We start from the raw sequence: 20,518 nt of genomic DNA on the forward strand, positions 1-20,518 counted from the left end.
CAGGTTCAGTTTCGTACACCTTTTGCTTCAAAAGCCCCATTAAAAAAGTCCAAAGGTGTCAAATCTGGCGAGCGGGCTGGCCGTTCTGTAGGACCTCGACGGCCAATCGAACGACCGGGAACAGTAGTAACAAAATTGTTTCTTACTTGTCTGGAGTGATGTGGTGGTGCTCCATCTTGTTGGAATACAATATCCATATCGAATTCATTAGGATGTGTTTCGACGACTTCAGTGATGAGAGGGTCAACAGTAATTTCCAGCATATTCAAATACAATTTCCCTGTTGAATTTTGATCAATAAATAGAGGTCCTACAATATGGTTTCCCAATATTCCTGCCCAAACGTTATTTTTTTCTGGATATTGGGTATGTGTTTCCCAGAAAACGTGAGGGTTGGTGTCACTCCAATAACGGCAATTTTGTCTGTGATTATTGTCGTTTAAAAAATGTACATTCGTCACTAAAACAAATATTGTGCAATGGTTTCCGTCATGATTTCGCAGAATTCTGTTCTTCGATCAGGGTCATCTTCACTTAATTGGTATACCATTTTAATTTTGTATGGATGATACCCATTCCTCTTCAAAAGTCTCCACACAGAAGGAGACACCTCACAAACATCCGCGACGGAATAAGTAGGCTGTTCAGGATTTACTAACATCTCACTAATTATTTGCACTTGCTGTTTTTCCGGAATGGACGGATGATCTCGGGGCTTTTGTTATGTACACTACCGGTAGTTGTGAATTTGGATACAAACAAGTTTCCTCAAATATTTTCTACAGATAGGACGATTCGAAAAACGTTCATTGAAAATCCTTTTGGTCTCGTAAAAGTTACGCGTCGTACCGTAAATAAAAATCGTTCAATTTTTGTTCCAATGGACGAGAATTTACCATTTTAGAGATTGTTGACGTGATACGTTTCTACTAGTAAAACCGTTAACTAAATTGAAATATTCAAAATGAACAAAGATGTTCATTTGTCGTACTGACATTTTTTGTCGTTTTTATAAACAAAAAATAACTTAACAAACCTTATCGGGTTGTTAGAATTGTCATATGGCAGATAAAAAGGAATATTTCTAGAAATATCGATATTAATGTCGTTGTCTTCAGGAAATTATTAATTGTTTCGCCATTTTGTAGTAGGTGAAGATATTGACTTCATATTCTAGGGTTGTGGAGTATTCGTCAGGAGCTTCAAAATGTTTTGTCACAAGACCCCCTTTTCCATCAAATTTTTTCCCAGATGGCGCCTAGTCGCCATCTTGAAAGTTTCATCTGTCAATTTCACTTCAAATTGAAGTATTCATGCATTGATTTCATTATTCTGAATTTCAATTTTTTGAGTTGACCCGTTCAAAAAATAAAAGGGGAGGACTTTGAAGAAATTAACTGTATAATTATTTAATAAATCTAATTCCTGAAATTTCAAAAGGAATTTATCTTTCATAAAATTAAACACTTTCGAATTAACAGAATCAACTTATACGAACAAAAGTTCATATTTAGGTTCTATGAGCTACCGATTATGTTGAATTTTTTTACACCAAGCAGTTTGGTTCATTCAATTGGATTTTACACTGGACTTTAGATTTACTCGTGGGAGTTGAGGGTATTTTGAACCTCACTTATCCTTATTTTTGTGGTCCTTTTCTTGTTCATTCGGATTTGGTTCCTTGGCAAATCCAGTTATAATTGAATCAAATTATTTTCCTTACATGTCTGTTTCTTTCACAAGCAGCAATGCCATCTTCAGGCACTGGAATATCATGAAGTTACTAACACATAATGGTTTTAGGTGATGTGACCTATATAAAGTATATTTTTCATTATGCAGATAAAAGAAAATGTAGAAAACACTGAAATACATTATTACACAGAATTTTTTTTTGTTTTAATTGATTCTAATTCCCATGGTGTACCATCACTATATATATTTTTTATTTACCTTTGTTAATGTAATTTATTGTTCGTAAATCGTGATAAATTTTTGGTTGGCCGGTTATTTAAGTTACAACATCTTGTTCATACTTTCAAAATAGTGAAAATCGCAAGCACTAGGTACTTAATTTTCAATTTTCAGTGTTATTGTTGCTGAAGAAAGGGAGAGTTCGTATTTTATCGATAACCCCAACCATTTCTATTACATATGTGGTAAATTTTGTCAAGAAAAACTACCAAGGAATATAGGTTACTTATATTATAAATTGACAAATTTTCAATTACACCAAAAAGAATAATTTTCAGAAGAATCGGAAATATGAGTCTCTTTAGAGAGTGTCATTTTGTATTAATTAGTTTCATAATTACTATTAAAACTTTCCATTCTCTCTACCTTGAAACTGATTTCAAGGATTAACTTGTACACGTTTCGAAAATTTTGCACAGTTGAAGTTAATTGCGGAAGACATTTTCGACTCTGTACCAAAGTAATCATTTGAAAGAAGCATGAATCGATAAAATTTCAGAAACCCAAATTTCTTATTAACTTAAATATTCAATGAAAGTAACTTATGTTGAGAACATGTTTTTTATTTTTTTGGTATTTTCACTTCACACAAACCAAAAAAAGTATAAAATTATGAACTACCTACAGGAATAGAAAAGGCTGTAAACTTCTGAGTACTGAGTACATATTTTTTACAAGAGGCGATTTTTTTCGTAACCGAAACGTTAAGTAGTTCCCAAATATTTGAAAGAGTTTCGCGATTCAGCACCTTTGTCTCTTATCAATTAAAATTTGGATTTTCTTCATAGTATCAGATGAGGAAATAATCGAAACATATCATAGAAATAATTATCAGTGATGATTGATGATGAAAAAACAGCAATAAATGGTGTGGGTGGCTATAAATATTCGACAAAACTGATCTCGTTCTGATTTGTTATGGTTTCAAGTGCACGTGCAAACTTGATGAATTTTCACTTGGTAAGTACGTATATTGATAAAGTTTATCACGAACGCCATTCAAAACCAGACCTAGAATCAGCATAGTCATAAAAACAACTGTAAAAACTGTCGCAGAATACCACTCATGGTTTTTTTATCACGATCGTTAAACGCGTGTACGAGTATACTGGTCACATACAGAATATTCTTGAGCTGCTGACAGAAGAATTAGTTTTTGTTTGAGGGGTATTATTATTATATAAATGTGCTACCGTTGAATAGAGAAGATCGGAGTGTCCATAATCGTTGAAAACTCAAATGCATTATCTGTCATTAATCTGCACTGATAGCAGACAAGCACTATTAGCCTTGAACAGACACCGTGTTACTTCAGGGCTAGCACTAGAGTGCCACCAAGATTTAGCCAAAGCCTCGGTAGATAATAACATTATCCTGAGGTGGATTAAAGGGCACGAAAGGAGTAAAGGTAATCGCATTGCCGACTCTTTAGCCAAGGAAGCGGCTGGACTAAGAATTTTAGGACCAAGTGGCACCCACGGCCTGATGACTTCGACAATTGCGGAACTAGTCAAATGTTACACCCATGCTCAATCTTTAAAGAGATGGGATGAAATCAAAGGATGTAATCTTGCCAGGATCACCTTGGGCGACCCTGGGAAGCTGGCGCCGAAGAAATATCTGGCGATGACCAGGAAAAATCTACGCCTTACAGTAGGATTTCTGACTGGCCACTGTCAGCTAAGGAAACACCTACATAATATGGGGCTAGTGGACACACCTCTATGCAGGATGTGTGAACAGGAAGATGAGACTGTCAGGCATGTCCTGTGTGAGTGCCCGGAGTTATCGTCAATAAGAGAGTGTGTGTTCGGCGAGTCTTGGCCTACACCTGCCGATATAAAGGAGATGTCTCCCAGCGACCTGTCCACCTTCCTGGAAAGGACAGGATGGACGACGACCTAGGAGGACAACTCCTTGGGAGGATGTACAATGGGTCACATGTGGCCTAAGTGCGTGGGCTTACACTCACCCTCCCTACTCTACAGATACAGATACAGATCTGTCATTAATTTCAGGTGGTGATCACTTGTCATGTTTTACGAAAAATAGTTAAGTTTAACATGTGTCCTAACGTGCTTCCTTTACGAGTAACGGGGTGTTGAAGTTTTACTAAAATTAATGTTTATTAACACGCTTTTATTAGCTTCACCTGTATGTACACACATCGAAAAAGTCTAGGGATATTTTTAAAAATGGCAATAATTTTTTTTTAGATCGCTTTAGGGAAAAAAAAGTTGACGGGTGATTATTAAACGAATGTAACTTACAACAAAATTCATTAAATAGTCAAAAATACTGAGTGCGCATATAAGCAAAACTAAAAAAAAATATGGCTCTTCTTTGGCACCCCGAAAAAAAATCATAATAGAAGAAAATTGGAATCAGTACAAAGTATGGCCTCCACGCTGGTTTATTACGGCCCTACATCTATCGTGCATCGACAAAATGAGATTGTCAATGTCTTGTTGAGGTACATTTGCCCATTCAGCGATTAAAAGCTCTCTCAATTGAAACGTTGTGTGAATGTTCCCCATATGCGGAGTAATTCTTCGTTGAAGCATGTCCCACACATGCTCGATGGGATTCAGGTCCGGTGATTGTGCTGGCCATGGCAATACATCAACTTCTTCGTTGGTGAGCCAGTCAGTCACTAGACGCGCGACATGTGGACGAGCATTATCGTGCATTAGGTGGAAGTTTTCACCAACAGCACCAGCAAACGGACGGACGATAGGTAGAAGAATGGTGTCGAGGTACTGTCGAGCTGTGAGGGAGCGATTTGGAAAAACGAGATCGGTTCTGCCGCCGATCATGATTCCGCCCCATAGCATTACTGTACCACCTCTGTATGTGTGGACTTCCTGGACGTGTCTCAAACGTTCATTATTTCCAGGTCGTCTCCACAGTCTTACTCGACGAGAATCTGGATGAAATCCAAATCTGGATTCGTCTGTAAACAAAAATGTGGCCCAATCATTTGCATCCCAGTTTTGATGTTCTTGACACCACTCTAATCTTCTACCGCGATTGCTTCTCGACAAAGGTGGACATCTAAGTGACCTTCTGTTGTGGAGGTCTGCTTCATGCAGTCGATTTCTGACAGTATCACGACCAATGGTTACCTGGTGCGTCTGCTGCAACACGTTAACCAACTCAGGTGCTGTAATTGTCGGTTGTCTTCTTACGGTTGAGACCAAAAATCGGTCTTGAACTGCAGTTGTAGCGCGTCCTCGCCCTGGATGTTGTTCGGCTGGACTGCCAGTTTCATGGAAACGCCGCCACAATCGACTGATAACACTTTGGGAGACCTCCAAACGAAGAGCTACATCATTTTGTCGCATGCCACCTTGAAGAAGCCCTATTCATCTCAGCCAATGGGAAGTGATGGCGTTCCATGTTAAAGCACAATATTTCCAGTTTAATTGCTGAGCAAGAACTGCATAGAATGTACAAACTCGACACTTTCAGATTATTCATTTTAGCCGAAAACCTACAGTTTGTAAAAAACTTGATAAAAGATTAGTTACCGTTTTTGCAGGCTTTGTTCAACCCATAGAAATCTACAGGGTTGTCGAGTGTACTAATTTAATCGAAATTAAACGACCCCATGCATTTATTTTTATGATATTTAGTATGTTATAAAAATATCCCTAGACTTTTCCGATGTGTGTATGATTGTTTGTAAGTATCAAGCTTGGGATCTGTATTTGACAGAATTATTGACATTATTGAATGATCTATTCGCGGGCAGATGACGCTGTACGTAACCTCCTTGATATAATTCGAATTCACTTGACATGTATTTCTTCATTTGGAAAAAGTCTTTTTTTTTATTAACACGCGCCTGCTGCCTTATTTGTAACCCTCCTTTACGCGCCTGCTGCCTTGGGCTTGGTAGCTGATTTTCAGGCTCCCTCTTCGGATCCAGAAAATATCAATGGTAATTTTTCTAAACAATATACGGATGATGATTGATGATTGATCCCAAAGTTTAGATAAAATAAATATATTTCAAAAAGACTAAAAAACACGCTTTTATAGCATACGAAACTGAAAAATGAAAAATAAATATAGTTTAAAAAACTAAAAAATACGCTTTTAAAGAACATCGAACTAAAAAGGAAAAAAAATATTTTTAATGAGCTTAAAACAATAGCGAACGAAAAATACTAGTATTATTGTGAAAAAAGTGACATTTGATATACAAAAAATATGGCACAAAGCGCCCACGCTTTTTTCACCATAATACTAGTATTTTTTGGTCGTTATTGTTTTAAGCTTATTTAAAAAAATATTTCCAACTTTTTAGTTCGATGTTCTTCAAAAGCGTGTTTTTTAATTTTTCAAACTTTATTTATTTATTAACAATTCAAAAGTCTTTTCGCCAATTTTGAATAAACTAGTATTTGTTAGCAGTAACAAGGGGCCCCTTTTCATGGAATTAGATTACGGATAATAATTCCAGTGGCGTCCTAGAGGGTTACCTGACTGATATTTATGGTTTTTCTCCAAATTTGATAATTTATTACAAAGAAAAATGTGTTTGAAGACAAGCTTTTATACAAATGCACTGAATTGAAAAAATAATTTCTTCAATTGTTTGATCTAGGTCATTCTGTAATATTCAAGATATCCCAGTGTAAGATGCAACCCTACGAATGACAACCCTCAAAAGTTTAAACTTATGCGAGCTGAGAGGACCAATAAGGTCCTACCTTTCGACGTGTGATTCCTAAAATGATTTTTATTTTTGAACATTTTTGAATCGAAGTGAAAATTGAGTATGTATTGAAATAAGGGATACAAATTATTTACTTCTGAATTAATTACCTGTCAAACTCAGCATTGTTGAAATAACATTATTACCAAAATGACATTAATTTGTAAAGTGAAAAATGATTCAAACACGACACTGCTTGTAGGAATCTTTTGAAAATACTTTCCCAACACCAGAACAAAAATTACGGTTTCTCGACGCGCGTTTCGCTAACCAAGTTAGCGTCCTCAGGAGATCATTATGACCTGAAGATTTTGCATACAAATTTTTTGTATCCATACTACAAGCAACGGGTGCAGGAACTTTTACCGCGAGATTTTCCTAAACGATTGGATTTTTCAAAGAATGTACAAACTCCCAATTTCACTTATGAAGTTTTATTCACACATGAGGCAAGTTTTTCAAAGGATGACATCATAAACTTTCATAACAATCATTCTTGGACCTACGAGAATCCCTGTGCTACTGTATTTTCGGTGAACGTCTAGGCGGGAATTTTCAATGATCATCTCATGGGCAGTATAGACAATTTCTAGAAGACACATTGTCGGAATTGTCCGAAGATGTACCTTTGCTAGTGAGACGAAATATGTTGTTTATGCACAACGTGGCACCTGCTCATTTCAGTGGATGGGTCGTGGGACCTCAACTATGTCCACCTAGATCTTCAGACTTGAACCCTCTGGATTATTTATTTTGGGGATGTCCTAAGTCGTTTGTTTATGTGACACCAGTTGTCGATGAACATTACTTCACTCGATGAAGAGAAGACTTGATGCATGTATCGCAAGTCAAGGTTCTTATCATGAAATTTTATCGTCAAGTAGTGATTTTTGGAAGAAGCTTCATGGCTTTGTACTTCTCCATCATTGGAAAATATTATAAGAATTCTTTGTCTAGTAATTTTATATACAACGTTGCTGATAAGGTGACAAGAGATTGTATTGTCCCGAAACTTCGAAGTACACCATTGAGGACGATAGTGTTCCATGTAAGTGACTTTTTTATCAATAATATCAAACCGTGTAACGTTCCTATGATTGATATCTGTTTTCATTCCATAACGAATGTTTGTAGTATAAACTGAATGATTTTCTTGTCATTCAATATTCATATGAAAGTAGTTGTTTCATATGTTTTTTTTTCATGTAAATCAATTTTCGAGTGAAAGTAGTTTCGAAAAGGTATTTTCTTCTAGTTTGTAAATAGTTTCTATTGTAGTGTTTTTTGTTTCTTCTTTTGTTTAATGAAGGTGAAGTAGAAAGCCGAAAGCTTTTTTTCCAAAAAACATAACTCTCCTGAAAATATTTCCTTTTCAAGTAAAGAAACTAGTTTTGTCTGAAATTTCAATCTGAATTGAAGATTATACATTTCTTATCAATGAATATACCAAATATACGCGGGCCTATTGCACAAATAAATGCACACTTTAATTATAAAATATAAAAATATTTTTAACTTACTGATTTGATAGTGTGATTTTGCCTTCTTTCCAGAAGGCTGGATTTAGTAAAATACAGGTTATGTATACTGTAGTAAACACAACTGTTTACACTATAGGTATCCGAGTGTTGTGAGGGTTGCCTGCGCATGGCGACCCGTCGCCACGCCAGCAATCGGTTTTACGTGCGGCAATAGATGTTTCACATCAAAATAATAAATAATTTGTACATTAACAAAAATTAAAGTGTCAAGGTTAAAATTTATGATTCACATAAAAAATGAAACATATTACGCTATCAAAACCAAGGTCATATCAATAACAAAGAATCGCAGTGGAATAATACAACCAGGCTCTCTTACCACGTGATCCGCCCAAGTTGCCGGGAACCTTCAGCCACTCTTAGGATAAGATTCTCATCCAACGAGTTCAGTGCTGTAGTATCGAAGGATTTGACGGTCCACGGACATCGGAATAGTTATAATAAACGGTCGGAAATTGATATTCTGTTTAGTTTATTCGCTATTGTTATTATTGTTTTTCGTTTTTGTAGTTAGTTATGAGTAATTTACCAGAAAATATTCTATAATAACGTTAAATTTCGTTTCGGTCTAACTGAAATTTTCGTTTTTCAGCTCCACTTTAGTATTATCTAGCAGATATTGTGAAATATGATTGATAGTTTTCTGAAAATAAACAAAGAACTAATTTAATCGATCATCGATGAGATAATCGATGTACTTACTATATTGTTCCTTTCAACTCTTGTCACATTTTGATACTAATGCTTTGTTACGAGTGTAGCAATTCAAAAATTATCATTGAAAATCGATTAAAGAGTTCACTCACTACTGAAACATAAAATGAAAACAAAACATCATGATTTTACAATTATTATTTTATACTCACCTTCTGAAAGCAGGATATCTTTTCTATGCTGATTACGGAAAAAATCCTGTCTATTTACTAAACTTTTAAGTTATCACTTATTAGCACAGAATTGCGTCGGGTGATAAGTTTCGGAAAATTTCCCGTAGAGAACGCACATTCACGCTAAAAACACACCGACCATACATTAACGGCAGGGGAATTTTCTGTTCCGCTCGATAGTTGCGGAACAGCCTTTGAACCCCAATTTTTCCTGGACATTCCTGATTCCCTTTCTTGATGCTTATTTACGCTATACAAATAACCTTCCTGCATATTTCAAGATTCTCGGTTCAGTAGCTTCGGCTGTACGTTAATATAAGAGCGGGCAACAGCTGGTAATTTATATTTTTACTTTACAAATACAGTAACCAAAAAAATATGCCAAGTAATGAAGAGCTTCGAAAATCGAATGATGTTACCTATAAAGAAATTCGCAAAACTAACACAATCGTCAACGACGTCTGTCCTCACGCGTCTGCCCGCGTTCAGATCGCATTCTCGTCGAAGGCGTTTCATTGCTTAGACCGCCCCTCTACTTCTGCGCATCGTTCACCGTCGTCTTACAGTAGAAGCGACGCGTAACGGCTTACTGCGTTGCATCATGTTGATCTTATGGTGATAACTTTTGAGCCATTAGTCCACATTTCTCAGTGTAAAAGAAAACGTTTATCTATCTTGAATACTTAAAACGACAATTGTATCAATTTTTATAAAAATTTGACAGATATAGGCAGCGCATGCCAAGATAGCTCTCAGGGAGTTTTACAACTTACTTATTACTCATCGTTCTATTATGACCAAAATTGTAGCCTATATGTTATTCTGATGTATAATCTGTATTTATGTGAAGTTTCATCTAAATCCGTTCAGTCGTTTAGGCGTGAAGGAGCCACAAACATACATACATACATACATCCTTACAAACTTTCACATTTATATTAGTATGGATATTGAATTTATCAGATGAAATACATGTTTTTGAATGGTACACGATGAGGAGAATTGTACTGCTCATACGCCTGCATAAATGCATAAAAACAGTAATTTAGAAATGTATTCATCAACGTTATTTTGAGGCTAGAGGCAGTGGGAAACAAAATCACATAATTCATTATTATGACTGGCTAGTGGTTTCGCACTGGTACATTTTAGAGTTGAAATATAGTCCACGGTATATAGATTTAACAGCAATAATTACAACATTTCTTCAAATAAAATAGCTTCTGCCCGCGATTTTGTTCGCGGGAACTACATAATGAAGCTAATTCATCCGCGTAGAATATGTTCTCATGAGTCTAGAAAGTAGCTTATATTATTTCTGGATGATTTAATCTTTATAATATTTGAAGAGTTTTGTAATTGTTTCAACAGTATAGTTTATCGAAAAGAACTGATTCGCCTTGGCTTGGTAGAGTTGAGTAAGTAGATATATAAAAATGTCGATTAGATATTATATTTAAAAAGCTACATTATCCAGAAGTAACATCTCTAAAACTCCACGGTTCGGGATCTATATGGATGAATGAGTTATATTTTGTGCAGATGAAATCGAGAGCAGAAACTTAAACAGAGAAAATCTGTAATAACTGCCGTAATGATGAAACACACAATTGAGAAAACCTAAATTTGTTGAATCACTGAGCCATGGACCTGAAGTATGTTTCGCGACAAAATTACAACTCAAAACTGCTCCCGAGCCAAGCCGTAAGGACTCTTTCACATGGGGAGCTTTACGTCAATTACTCCTATACGGGAGCGTTTGCTCCTACCTACCGCCCATTCACACCGGAAGCCTTTTAGGACCTGGTTTGGTTACAAACGTTTCAACTGCAACTGTGGCAGTCATCTTCAGTACTTCGACCATTCCACTGATGATGACTGACGCAGTTGCAGTCGAAACGTTTGGAGATTGTAACCAAAGAAGACCACGGCAGAACCCGAAACCCAACCATTTATGACTACATATACAATCCTTATTCGGTCTTGAATAGACTCGTGTGAACTTGATAACATCGTCACGAAGCCATGTCTAGCAATTCATGAAAAGTAATAAAATAAATTTTCTATATCGGAGAGTTCGTAAAAAATTAAACAATTGAACTCGTTGTTATCGTTCATGAAACGTGACATACAAATTAAAACAAATCCATTCAATATTTGTACTGAAATGAAACTTCACTCGCGGTATCATCAATTACCTTTGATGATTCTGATGTATAGATAATTCTGACATTAAGAAAATTCCAAATAGTTTTATTCAAAATATTTAAGAAGTTATTAACGTTTACAAAATTATACTCACCACTAGGAACATTAGGTTGCTGAGATCTCCTCCCTCGGCGCTGATGTGACGGCTGCAAACCCGGCGCGGAAACAGCCCGTTTCGGAATCGTAGTAAGTCTAGCACCCGGAGGGCGGTACCGAGCACTCTTCACGTTTTGAGGCAGGAAGTGGTGCATGCTCTGGCTTTTCAGCATATTAGTAGACGAAGCGTTTGTGGGAAGTCGCGGAAGGGAGTTAGTTGTAGGCGCACCACTTTGTAAACTCCTAGGCAAAGTCGAACGACTCTCCATTTCTTCGTCTTCGTCCTCACCATCGGCAGACCCACCTGATCCGCAAGAGGCGTCCGGGACACTAGACCTTCTTCTGTTCGGCCTTATCGCTGAAGCTACCCATAACTTGTCCTCACTGTTAGCACCCCCGATACTCCCACAACTTCGCACTCTATCAAGTTGTTCCCGGCTCAAACTTTTATGACTGAATAACAAATCACCTGCTGATCGGCGTTTCGCGGCGATAGCCAGAGCAGAAGCTGAAGCTGACGCTTCACCTCCTAACAACGACAGTTTATTCCTAGAGTCAGTAGCCAACAAGGCAGACTCGAAGCTGCCTCGCCAACTGAATCGTTCACAATCACTAGCTTCTCGTTCCTCCACAATATCCGATACACCTCCCGATGATTGATGCAAAGTTTTTGCCTCACTAAGTAATAAATCATGAGATCTGCTTCTTGGAAGCAAGTTGTACGGAGTGAGGTTCTCCTCGAACCCTCCGAAGTGATCAACACTGCCCTCTGGGCAGTCATCCTCCGTCGTTGTACTAGAAGCTGATGACAGCTTGTGCTGCAGTCGTCTGTGGTAGTGTTTTGTCTTGGGCGAGTTACTTTTATGACTCTCCCCGCTTGACACCTCGTGCATCAGTGCCACCAAGCGGCTTCCTATGTGATGCATCACTTTCGCTATTAGCGGAGGAGAACTGTGGGGTGCTAGATTTGGAACGGCTTCAGCATCGTTATCCCCCGTAGCCATTTTTTCAAACGACGCCACCAACTTCTGATAAACGAAAGATGTTTCTTTGTTCAATCCATGTGTTTCATCCACAATCCCACCATCACCTTCATCGCCTTCATCATCGACACTGGTGTCGAACTTGTTGATAATCTGTTTGCAGCTATCAGATATTTGTTGCTGTAGAACTGACTTTGTGGTTGTCACTTCCAAATCTGAGCTCGTGTAATCTGAGGAGTCGTACGAATCGCTCCAAGTATCTTCGCTACTCAGGTATTCGACAATTTCTTTAACTTGGTCGTCTCTGATTCCTGGAACAGTTTTCATCAATCTTGTCAGCTCGTTTTCAAAATATACGAGTTGAGGGGGTTTTGAACGATTTTTGGTACGTGGACTTGGCAATGGTTTGGGAGACAATCGTGAACTTAATGTCGGTGTTGTTGGTTTCGACGATGAACTCAACTGAGAGTTGGCAACCATCGTCTTGAAGAACTGCCTCATCTTGCTCATCATGAGGTTGGTTTCTTCGTCGGAGCTCCAATTGTTAAAGCTGTCTTTCCGTGTGAGTGACGTGGCTGGAGGAGCTGACGTTGAAGCGATTGTTTCTTCCAATTTCTTCTCTTCTGTGATGTTTTCAAGATCAAGTTTTAGTTCGGTTTTTCCAGGAGGTACTTCGGGCGTGGTGTTATCCCTCTGCTCTCTAAGCAGATCATCACAGCTTCCAATGAATCCGCTATCTCTGCTCTGCTGGTTTTTCGTAGTGGTAAGATTCGAAGGTGTCGGGGAGATCTCTGGTTGCGGTGTTTTCTGGCCGTCTTCTTCTGATTCACTATCTTTTTCTTCCACTTCCCGAGTTGTTTCCAAGTTTTTAGGTTCTTCAGCAGGAGACGTGGAATTTTTATGCTTCTTACCTTTTTTTCGTTTGACCGTATCGAACTGGCCATCAGATTTTTCAAAACTGCTAATCTCATCGTAAATTTCTGAATCGGAGCTGGAGGAATCTTCAGAATTTAGCTGAGTTTCGGCTACCTGTTCATTGCCAGCATTATCGAGATTGTCCAATGACGATGAATGTGATCGACCAGTACCTCTAGCTCTAACCAATCGTTTCCTTCTCTGTTCGGGACTCGGCCTACCCTCACTATCGCTTCCAACGCTACCATCGGAATCTCTCCTTTCAGCCGTGAAGCCCATAAAACCGCTCAAGAAGTATTTTTCCAGTCTGGAGGAAGCCAGTTCAGCAGGATCGGAGTTGTCATTCTGCTGAATGGTTTCATCTCCGCCGAGGGATTCCATACCCTCGCTATAAATGCTGCTAGTTTCTGAGAAGGCATCCTCTCTGTTCGAGTTGATGGAGGGTATAGTACCGTCACCAAGGCCAAAGAAAAAATATTTCTCCAAGTCAGTGGCAGAGGCCGGCCTTTCCTTCTTCTTAGGGGCATTTTGTTCTACTTCACTTTCTTCACAACTTTCCTCGACGATTGTATGTAACGTGAAGTCAATTGCAGTTCGATGGTATCCTCTGAGATCTTCCTCCTGATCTATGGCTGCCGAACAAGTGAGAGTGACTTCCTCCCCGGAGGAGGAGTCATCAGTAGGAGAGTTTGTAGCGAATTCATCTTCGTCGTCTTCGTAGCTTAGGTTCTCCACCCAGGAGTCGTCATCCGCCAAGCCTTCTTCGAAGGCAGAGAGAGTCTCGCCCCCAGTTATCACGGTTACGCTCTCTCCTTCTCGGTTCTGATTATCTGTAAGCAAAAGCGTGTCTGTAATGCCAGCAACCGTGAAGTGTTTGAGAAATGCGAGTCGTTGTAACGAACGAAGAAACAAAGGGTCAATGATTCTTGAGGTGTATTTATGAAATTAAATAGTTATTATGTTCAGACGCACCAAACAGGAAATTGTAGGATTTTTTGCGCCATCTTTTCAATACAGATTTTGCTACGGTGGTTCGATATGGAATTTGATTGATTTTGTCGAAAAATATACATGTCTAATTGCATTGCTTTTATTGATGGTACTTTGAACTAGAGAATAAAATGATATCAAATCAGGTCGAATATACTGTACTTTTGAGGCTTTAGAAATTATTGAATGGTCTGAGTTCCATGTGCTAAAAGAGATTACTTTAACTTTTCACTACAAAAAAATGTCAAAGATACTACTACGCGATTCGGTTTTCTGTGCCAGTAAAAAAGTGAGTACACTTTATAGACTGTCTATACTGCCTGAAGAAGCTATTGTATAGCGTAACACCTGTTGGGTTTTTGTAAAACGATTTTGTGAAAATCTCACGATTAATTGTTTCTTGAATACGTTATGAATTCTCATTAAGTATCGACCGATTACATCACATATAGGTTAGATTAGGTCAAAAGTCACCGCAACCCACAAGGGTTTATTGTGGCTCACACCTATTCACACTCGACCAAATAAATCCAGCTTCTTAACGAAGCCGAATAATTTGTATGGTAAGTGGTCTTTCGGGTCGGATGGTAAGAGTACGCCCCTGCCGAACTCTAAAAACCTGATTCAGTCCCCAGCGGGGCAGGCACAAAGTATGTCCTCTGCTGTTTCATCATTTTCCAAACAGAGGCGATACACACTGTCTTCCGAAGGTCCGAATCTCTACATAGTTCATCCCAACTGTTGTTCAACAACTGTTTGGTTTCAAGCTTCGAAGGGTGAATGAACGACTTGGAGTGAGCCAATCCTGGAAGATTTTGCCAGAAGTCTTTAAATCTTTCTGCCATCCAGGTGTTCAATGTTTGTTTGGCAAAACTTAAAGCAATGCCAACGACAGGTTGTGGTCCGATGAAGCTACTTGCAGCTTGCAGATTAGAGAAAATTTGTTATGTGTGTTCCATGTAAAGAAACAAACTTTTGGGAGTTAAAATGTAAAATAATTGTCTGGATGATAAAAATAGTACAAAATTATAGTTGAGATGAAATATGACATTAATTATGAAGCTGAAACAAACTTTACTTATTTTTCTGATGTATTAAGTAAGATGTGTTTTTTAACATTCCATTTTCCTTTTCATAATTAATTCATTGTTGCAATGAATTGTATGACTATTATAGTATGATCCCTTTTTGTCAACATATCTCTTTTCAGCATCTGTACACTAGGAACTACTTTATGAATTCAATGAGCATGTAATTAATTCTCTGGACAGAAAGTTCAATTTCTGCGGACTGTTAGATTTTCTGCTGATTTCTATTGTTTCAAATCTCATTATTATCTCTGAAATTCAAGTAAGAAACCTTCAAGCAGTGTTCCCTGGGATTCTGAAAGTATTTGCTTTGAAATAGTATGAGTTTGTATTTTCCCGCGTAAATCTGTCATTCAGACTTCAACTGTAATTTTTTAAGAAACAGGATACCTATATTTGCAATCTTGGTCGAAGTGAACTAGGTGATGCAACTGAAGAAGTTAAATGAGATAATTCGGAAAATAATAATTGTGTCGAAAAACGTCATAAATTGAGTTCGTCATTGAAACAATTTTAAATGAAAATATTCACAATCAAAACAGTTATATTAATGAAAACGTTGAATTGAATATTTCATATTTTTCACTTCAGAAAACTAATAAGGGAATATCAATTTCAATTGATCAGAGGGTGTTATTAGTAATATCAGAAATATCATTTCCAACATATAAAATTGGGTTACTGAATAAATGACCTGAAAATCAATGTGACATCACATTTTTTTTTGTTTTGCCAAAGCAAACATTAAACGTATCTGAATCTTAAGTTTGTTTCAAATCGGCGACTAGATAATCTACGATAGGAGAAACCATAAGCTTGAAAAAGATTTAAGATCTAGTAGAATGAACTGAAAAGTTACAAAATGTTATTATCTGAACAGCTGTTGAGGTAACATAATATTTGATTGGGGAGGAGAGTTATTCTCGGAGTTGATAGATCTCGAAAAGTAAAATGAAAAAATATATATAAAAATAATCTAATCAATTTCTGCGATTGACTTGAGGATATTTTTGAAATTTAAAAAACCCTTTTGTTTCTTCTGGTTGTAAAATAGGAATTGAAAAAAAAAATTGTCACTTTGACTGATTCTATATTTGACCTAATTATTTGGGAAAAATTTGCTAAAATTAGACGGGTCTCAATGTTGAAAAAATCTGTTCGAAATATTCTCTGGTAAATGAGAAAGGTAGGTACAATATTGTTGAGGTTAGGTCAGGTTAGAAAGATTCAAAAACGATTTCAATCAATATAAAAGAGACTATAAATAATTTTCATATTTTTCACTACGTACTCATTGAACTTCATAACTTCAATTAGAACACATCTGTAAATTAAAAATTGAATAGCTGGAAAATAACAAGTATGCATTTATCTTCAGTAACTTGCTGAATTGAAGAACTCTCTGGAAAACCGGGTTGGAAACACACAATAAAAATATATTGTCATCTACAATAACTTTCCAAAGATTAAATATTATCTGGATTAACAGTAATTGTAAACTCTTAGCGACCATAAAATGTTTCGCAAACGAGTGAATGACTCTAAGGGTCATTAATCCTTGTTAACAATCTATTAGGAAACATTTATATGATATTGTCAAAAATTGGAAATTGTTCTTACATGAAAAGTTACTTTTAATAATAAATCAAAAAATAAAGTTGTCAGTGATATTACCTATAGGTATATGTATTTCAACCCATAATCTTCAGTTTTTTATTGTTCAACTTTTAGGTCTTATAACGATTTTTCATGTCATGAAAATAACATCAGGATTATTCATTTGGGTGATAATTACCCAATAGTACATCTGGTAAGTTTTGCAACATTCAGAACGTGATATTTTCAAATATGAAATATTGAAATTAACACTTAATTGGAAGTAGTAAAGAAGAAAGTAATACAAATCATAAAATTATGAAACAACAACAACAAAAATTGTGGCGCATTTGCTTTTTCAGCTACAGGAAAACCCGGAAAAACCTGCAGCACCACAACATCTCAAGACCTTTATCTGCCATAGAATAAAATGTATGGTGTCTCCAGAGGCTCCAATAAATTCAATACATCGCCAGAACACTTAGTGACACGACTATCGTCAAACTTAAACTAGTCCGTTTTGTCTTTGACCAAGGCGTGATAATGACCAGATTCAACGCCAGAACCACAGGGAACAATGACTGCATGAAGATTATAATAGTGGTCTGCTAGATTGATCTAGTGTCCATCTATTTCGAACCTTCGTAAGAGGTTGAGTAATGTTTGAAGATCATCAGTGTTATTTTTTTTTGTTGAAAGGCATCGACTACGAGGTCATTGGCCTTCTACTGTTAGTTTGTTTATCATTTGCTTTCTTGTTCAAATTTTCGTTATTATTAGATTGACTGGTGCCTCAGCTATACTTATACAACATATTTCGCTAGCACAGTAGCTTTATCAAGTGATTTGATAACGGACTGGTTATCAGTCATATTAGGAAACGCCAGTTGAAGTTCCAGTCCAATAGGTTTTGATAACTCTTGAATATTTACTACAAAGTAAATAAGTGATGATTTTACCAACAAAAGATCTACAAACAAAAGACGAGAAACACTGTAGGGAATCATTCAATTCAGAACGGTCTGCTATTTTTCTGCTCAAGAAGAATATTTACCAAGAACCCAAGAATTCGAAACAATCCTCTTGTTGCCCTAACGAGTATCTAGTGGACTTCAAAGACTCCAGAAAATCGGTTGATGGGATATATGATATATTCTTACGAAACTGCAACTGCATGAACAATTAATTGATGGATGTAGCCGTTACTACGTGGTAGGAAATCATAATGAAGGAAAGAGAATTGAAACTTTTTATGTTTTTTACCATTTTTATTTGTAACTAAGATTACTGCAGTATCGTCCTATAAGGACTTTTTCAAACTTATACGTACATTGAACTATTTAAAGTATAAGTTTGAAATATTCCTTATAGGACGATACTACAGTAACATTAGTTACAAATAAAAGTGGAAAAAGACATAGAAAGTTTCAATTCTCTTTTCTTCAGTATGAACAATTGTTTGATTTTGGTGATTAAGTAGAAAACATTCTTATTCTCTTTCATCGTTAAAACCTCGTTCTTGAAATTATTCATCATAAATAACACGTCGAGAAGAGTACTTCGACCATGCCACTGAAGATGACTGCCACAGTTGTAGTCGAAACGTTTGGAGATTGTAACCAAAGAAGAACACGGCAAAACCCGGAAACCAAGCGAAACAATTTCTCACCTTGTTTTAGTTCAAATATTTGTCTGTAGTTTATGACTGAAAGAATTTGACATTTTCTCTAAAATGTTTTGGAATGAAGTACAACAAGAAACATGGGTTTCAAATCATCACAATTGATTAATATCTCTGACACCATAATATATGGAACTGTAAGAAAATCTCAAAATTAAATATAGTCGATAAATATCATGAAGTATTATTATGAAAGAGTAATACGATAAGAAAAAAATATCAATGTACAGTTCAATTCCTTTATGCAATAATGTTATTGCATTTATAACTTGAAGAACCGGTATAACACACGAATGTTGAATAATTAAACATTGCTGAATATGTAAGTATTTATTATTGAGAATCATGGAGTCTAGCTGCAACAAAAAAGATGTGTTATGTCACATTATTTTATTTTTAGATATACCTACCGATATACCATCTTTCCTTTTTTTTGAGATGCGTTAAATAAATATTACATAATACTTCATGCCATTCATGAATAATATTTGTTTCTATTCCTAACGAATGCTTGGAGTACGAACAAAATAGGAAAAGTGATTTTGTTATTGTTCCAGCTTTTTCCTGAAAGTAACTTCTACGTAAGATTCACACATCTTCGTAAAGAGTTTATTTTGAACTTGATTCTCACATTTTCGTATGAAAATGGGGGAGTAGAAAGCCAAGAAACGTATAATAATAATAATAATAATGACGAAATACCGGTGTTGCCCTACGCTCCGGGGATATTGAATCCGTTTTGGGGAACGAGAAGTGCCGAATTTATTGGAACTATTCGTTCCCCACACTCAAGCTCATACAAGCTAATAAGCCTGATGTAGTCCTTCTCGACCACCAGAGCAAGACGATATTTGTCGTGGAGTTTTCAGCTCCTGCTGAGACGAATATCGTCCGAAAAGAGGAGGAAGAATGGATAAAATATCGAGATTTTCTTTTCGAACTCCGGAGACTCTATCCAGATCACTCTGTCAAGATGGTTGTTCTAATTATTGGAGTCCTTGGTGGAATGATGTCTCCGCTACTCTCGAATCTTAAAATCATACCGGCTTGCCGCACTAAGGCAGAAATCTTAGCCGGACAGATGCAGAAGGCTGCCATTCTTGGCTCACTACGCTTGCTCAGGACACATGATTCTCGGACCCAATGATCACTTACCCGACGGTGTGGGGAGTGGTCGTTGGTTGATAATGCTGGCGCGTCCTCCCGAATGTATCGGGGCTTCGGAGAATAAGGCCTGACCAGGCCAAAATAATAATAATAATAATGGGCTTTATTCATCGAATAATTAGAAATTGAACAAAATGTAACATTCGATGAAAGGCAAAGTTCAGCTTGTGCTGTTTTTCAACTAAATATAGCAGTAACATAAAAATTGAGAAAAGTAATGTCTCCTAAAAAATTTTAATTTGAACTACATATTATGTGGTTATAGCTATGGTCGGTTACATCAGTATGAATAACATATACAAATTTTTTCTCCATATATTTATACAGCTACCAATCCAAACAGCTTCTAGAGGAAATATAAAATCAACAGAATGACTCTACAGGAGTTTTAAATTGATTTCTGGTCGCAAGAGTTATTGGTAAAAAAATTCTTGAAACTATTGAAAAATATGAATAGATTTGTGTTGACTTTATTGTGTAAATTGATTTATCGAAACTAATTTGAAGTTAATTCCAAATTTTTTTTTAAAGTTCCTAAAATAGTTTGAAAGTTATTCGAAAAATTAACCAGAATATGCAATATGCAACTTCTCTCAGGCACTCTATATGAGCCTAGAAAAAAACTTTTCCTGTATCTCTGAAGAAGCTAGCCACTCTCGCCAGCAAAAC

The 20,518-nt window shown here is 36.7% G+C and overlaps 1 protein-coding gene across 1 annotated transcript in view; it reads right to left on the bottom strand.

The window, feature by feature from the left end:
- Positions 1–20,518, bottom strand: part of btsz (bitesize) — a 414,949-nt gene that overhangs the window by 107,718 nt on the left and 286,713 nt on the right. The window contains 1 exon segment of the mRNA XM_074172806.1: positions 11,428–14,157. Coding sequence (XP_074028907.1) covers positions 11,428–14,157 — 2,730 coding nt within the window.

This window comes from Leptinotarsa decemlineata, unplaced genomic scaffold (genome assembly GCF_025532065.1).
Source record: "Leptinotarsa decemlineata unplaced genomic scaffold, Ldec_3_MD MMD2_tig00000199_RagTag_RagTag, whole genome shotgun sequence".
Lineage (NCBI taxonomy): Eukaryota > Metazoa > Arthropoda > Insecta > Coleoptera > Chrysomelidae > Leptinotarsa > Leptinotarsa decemlineata.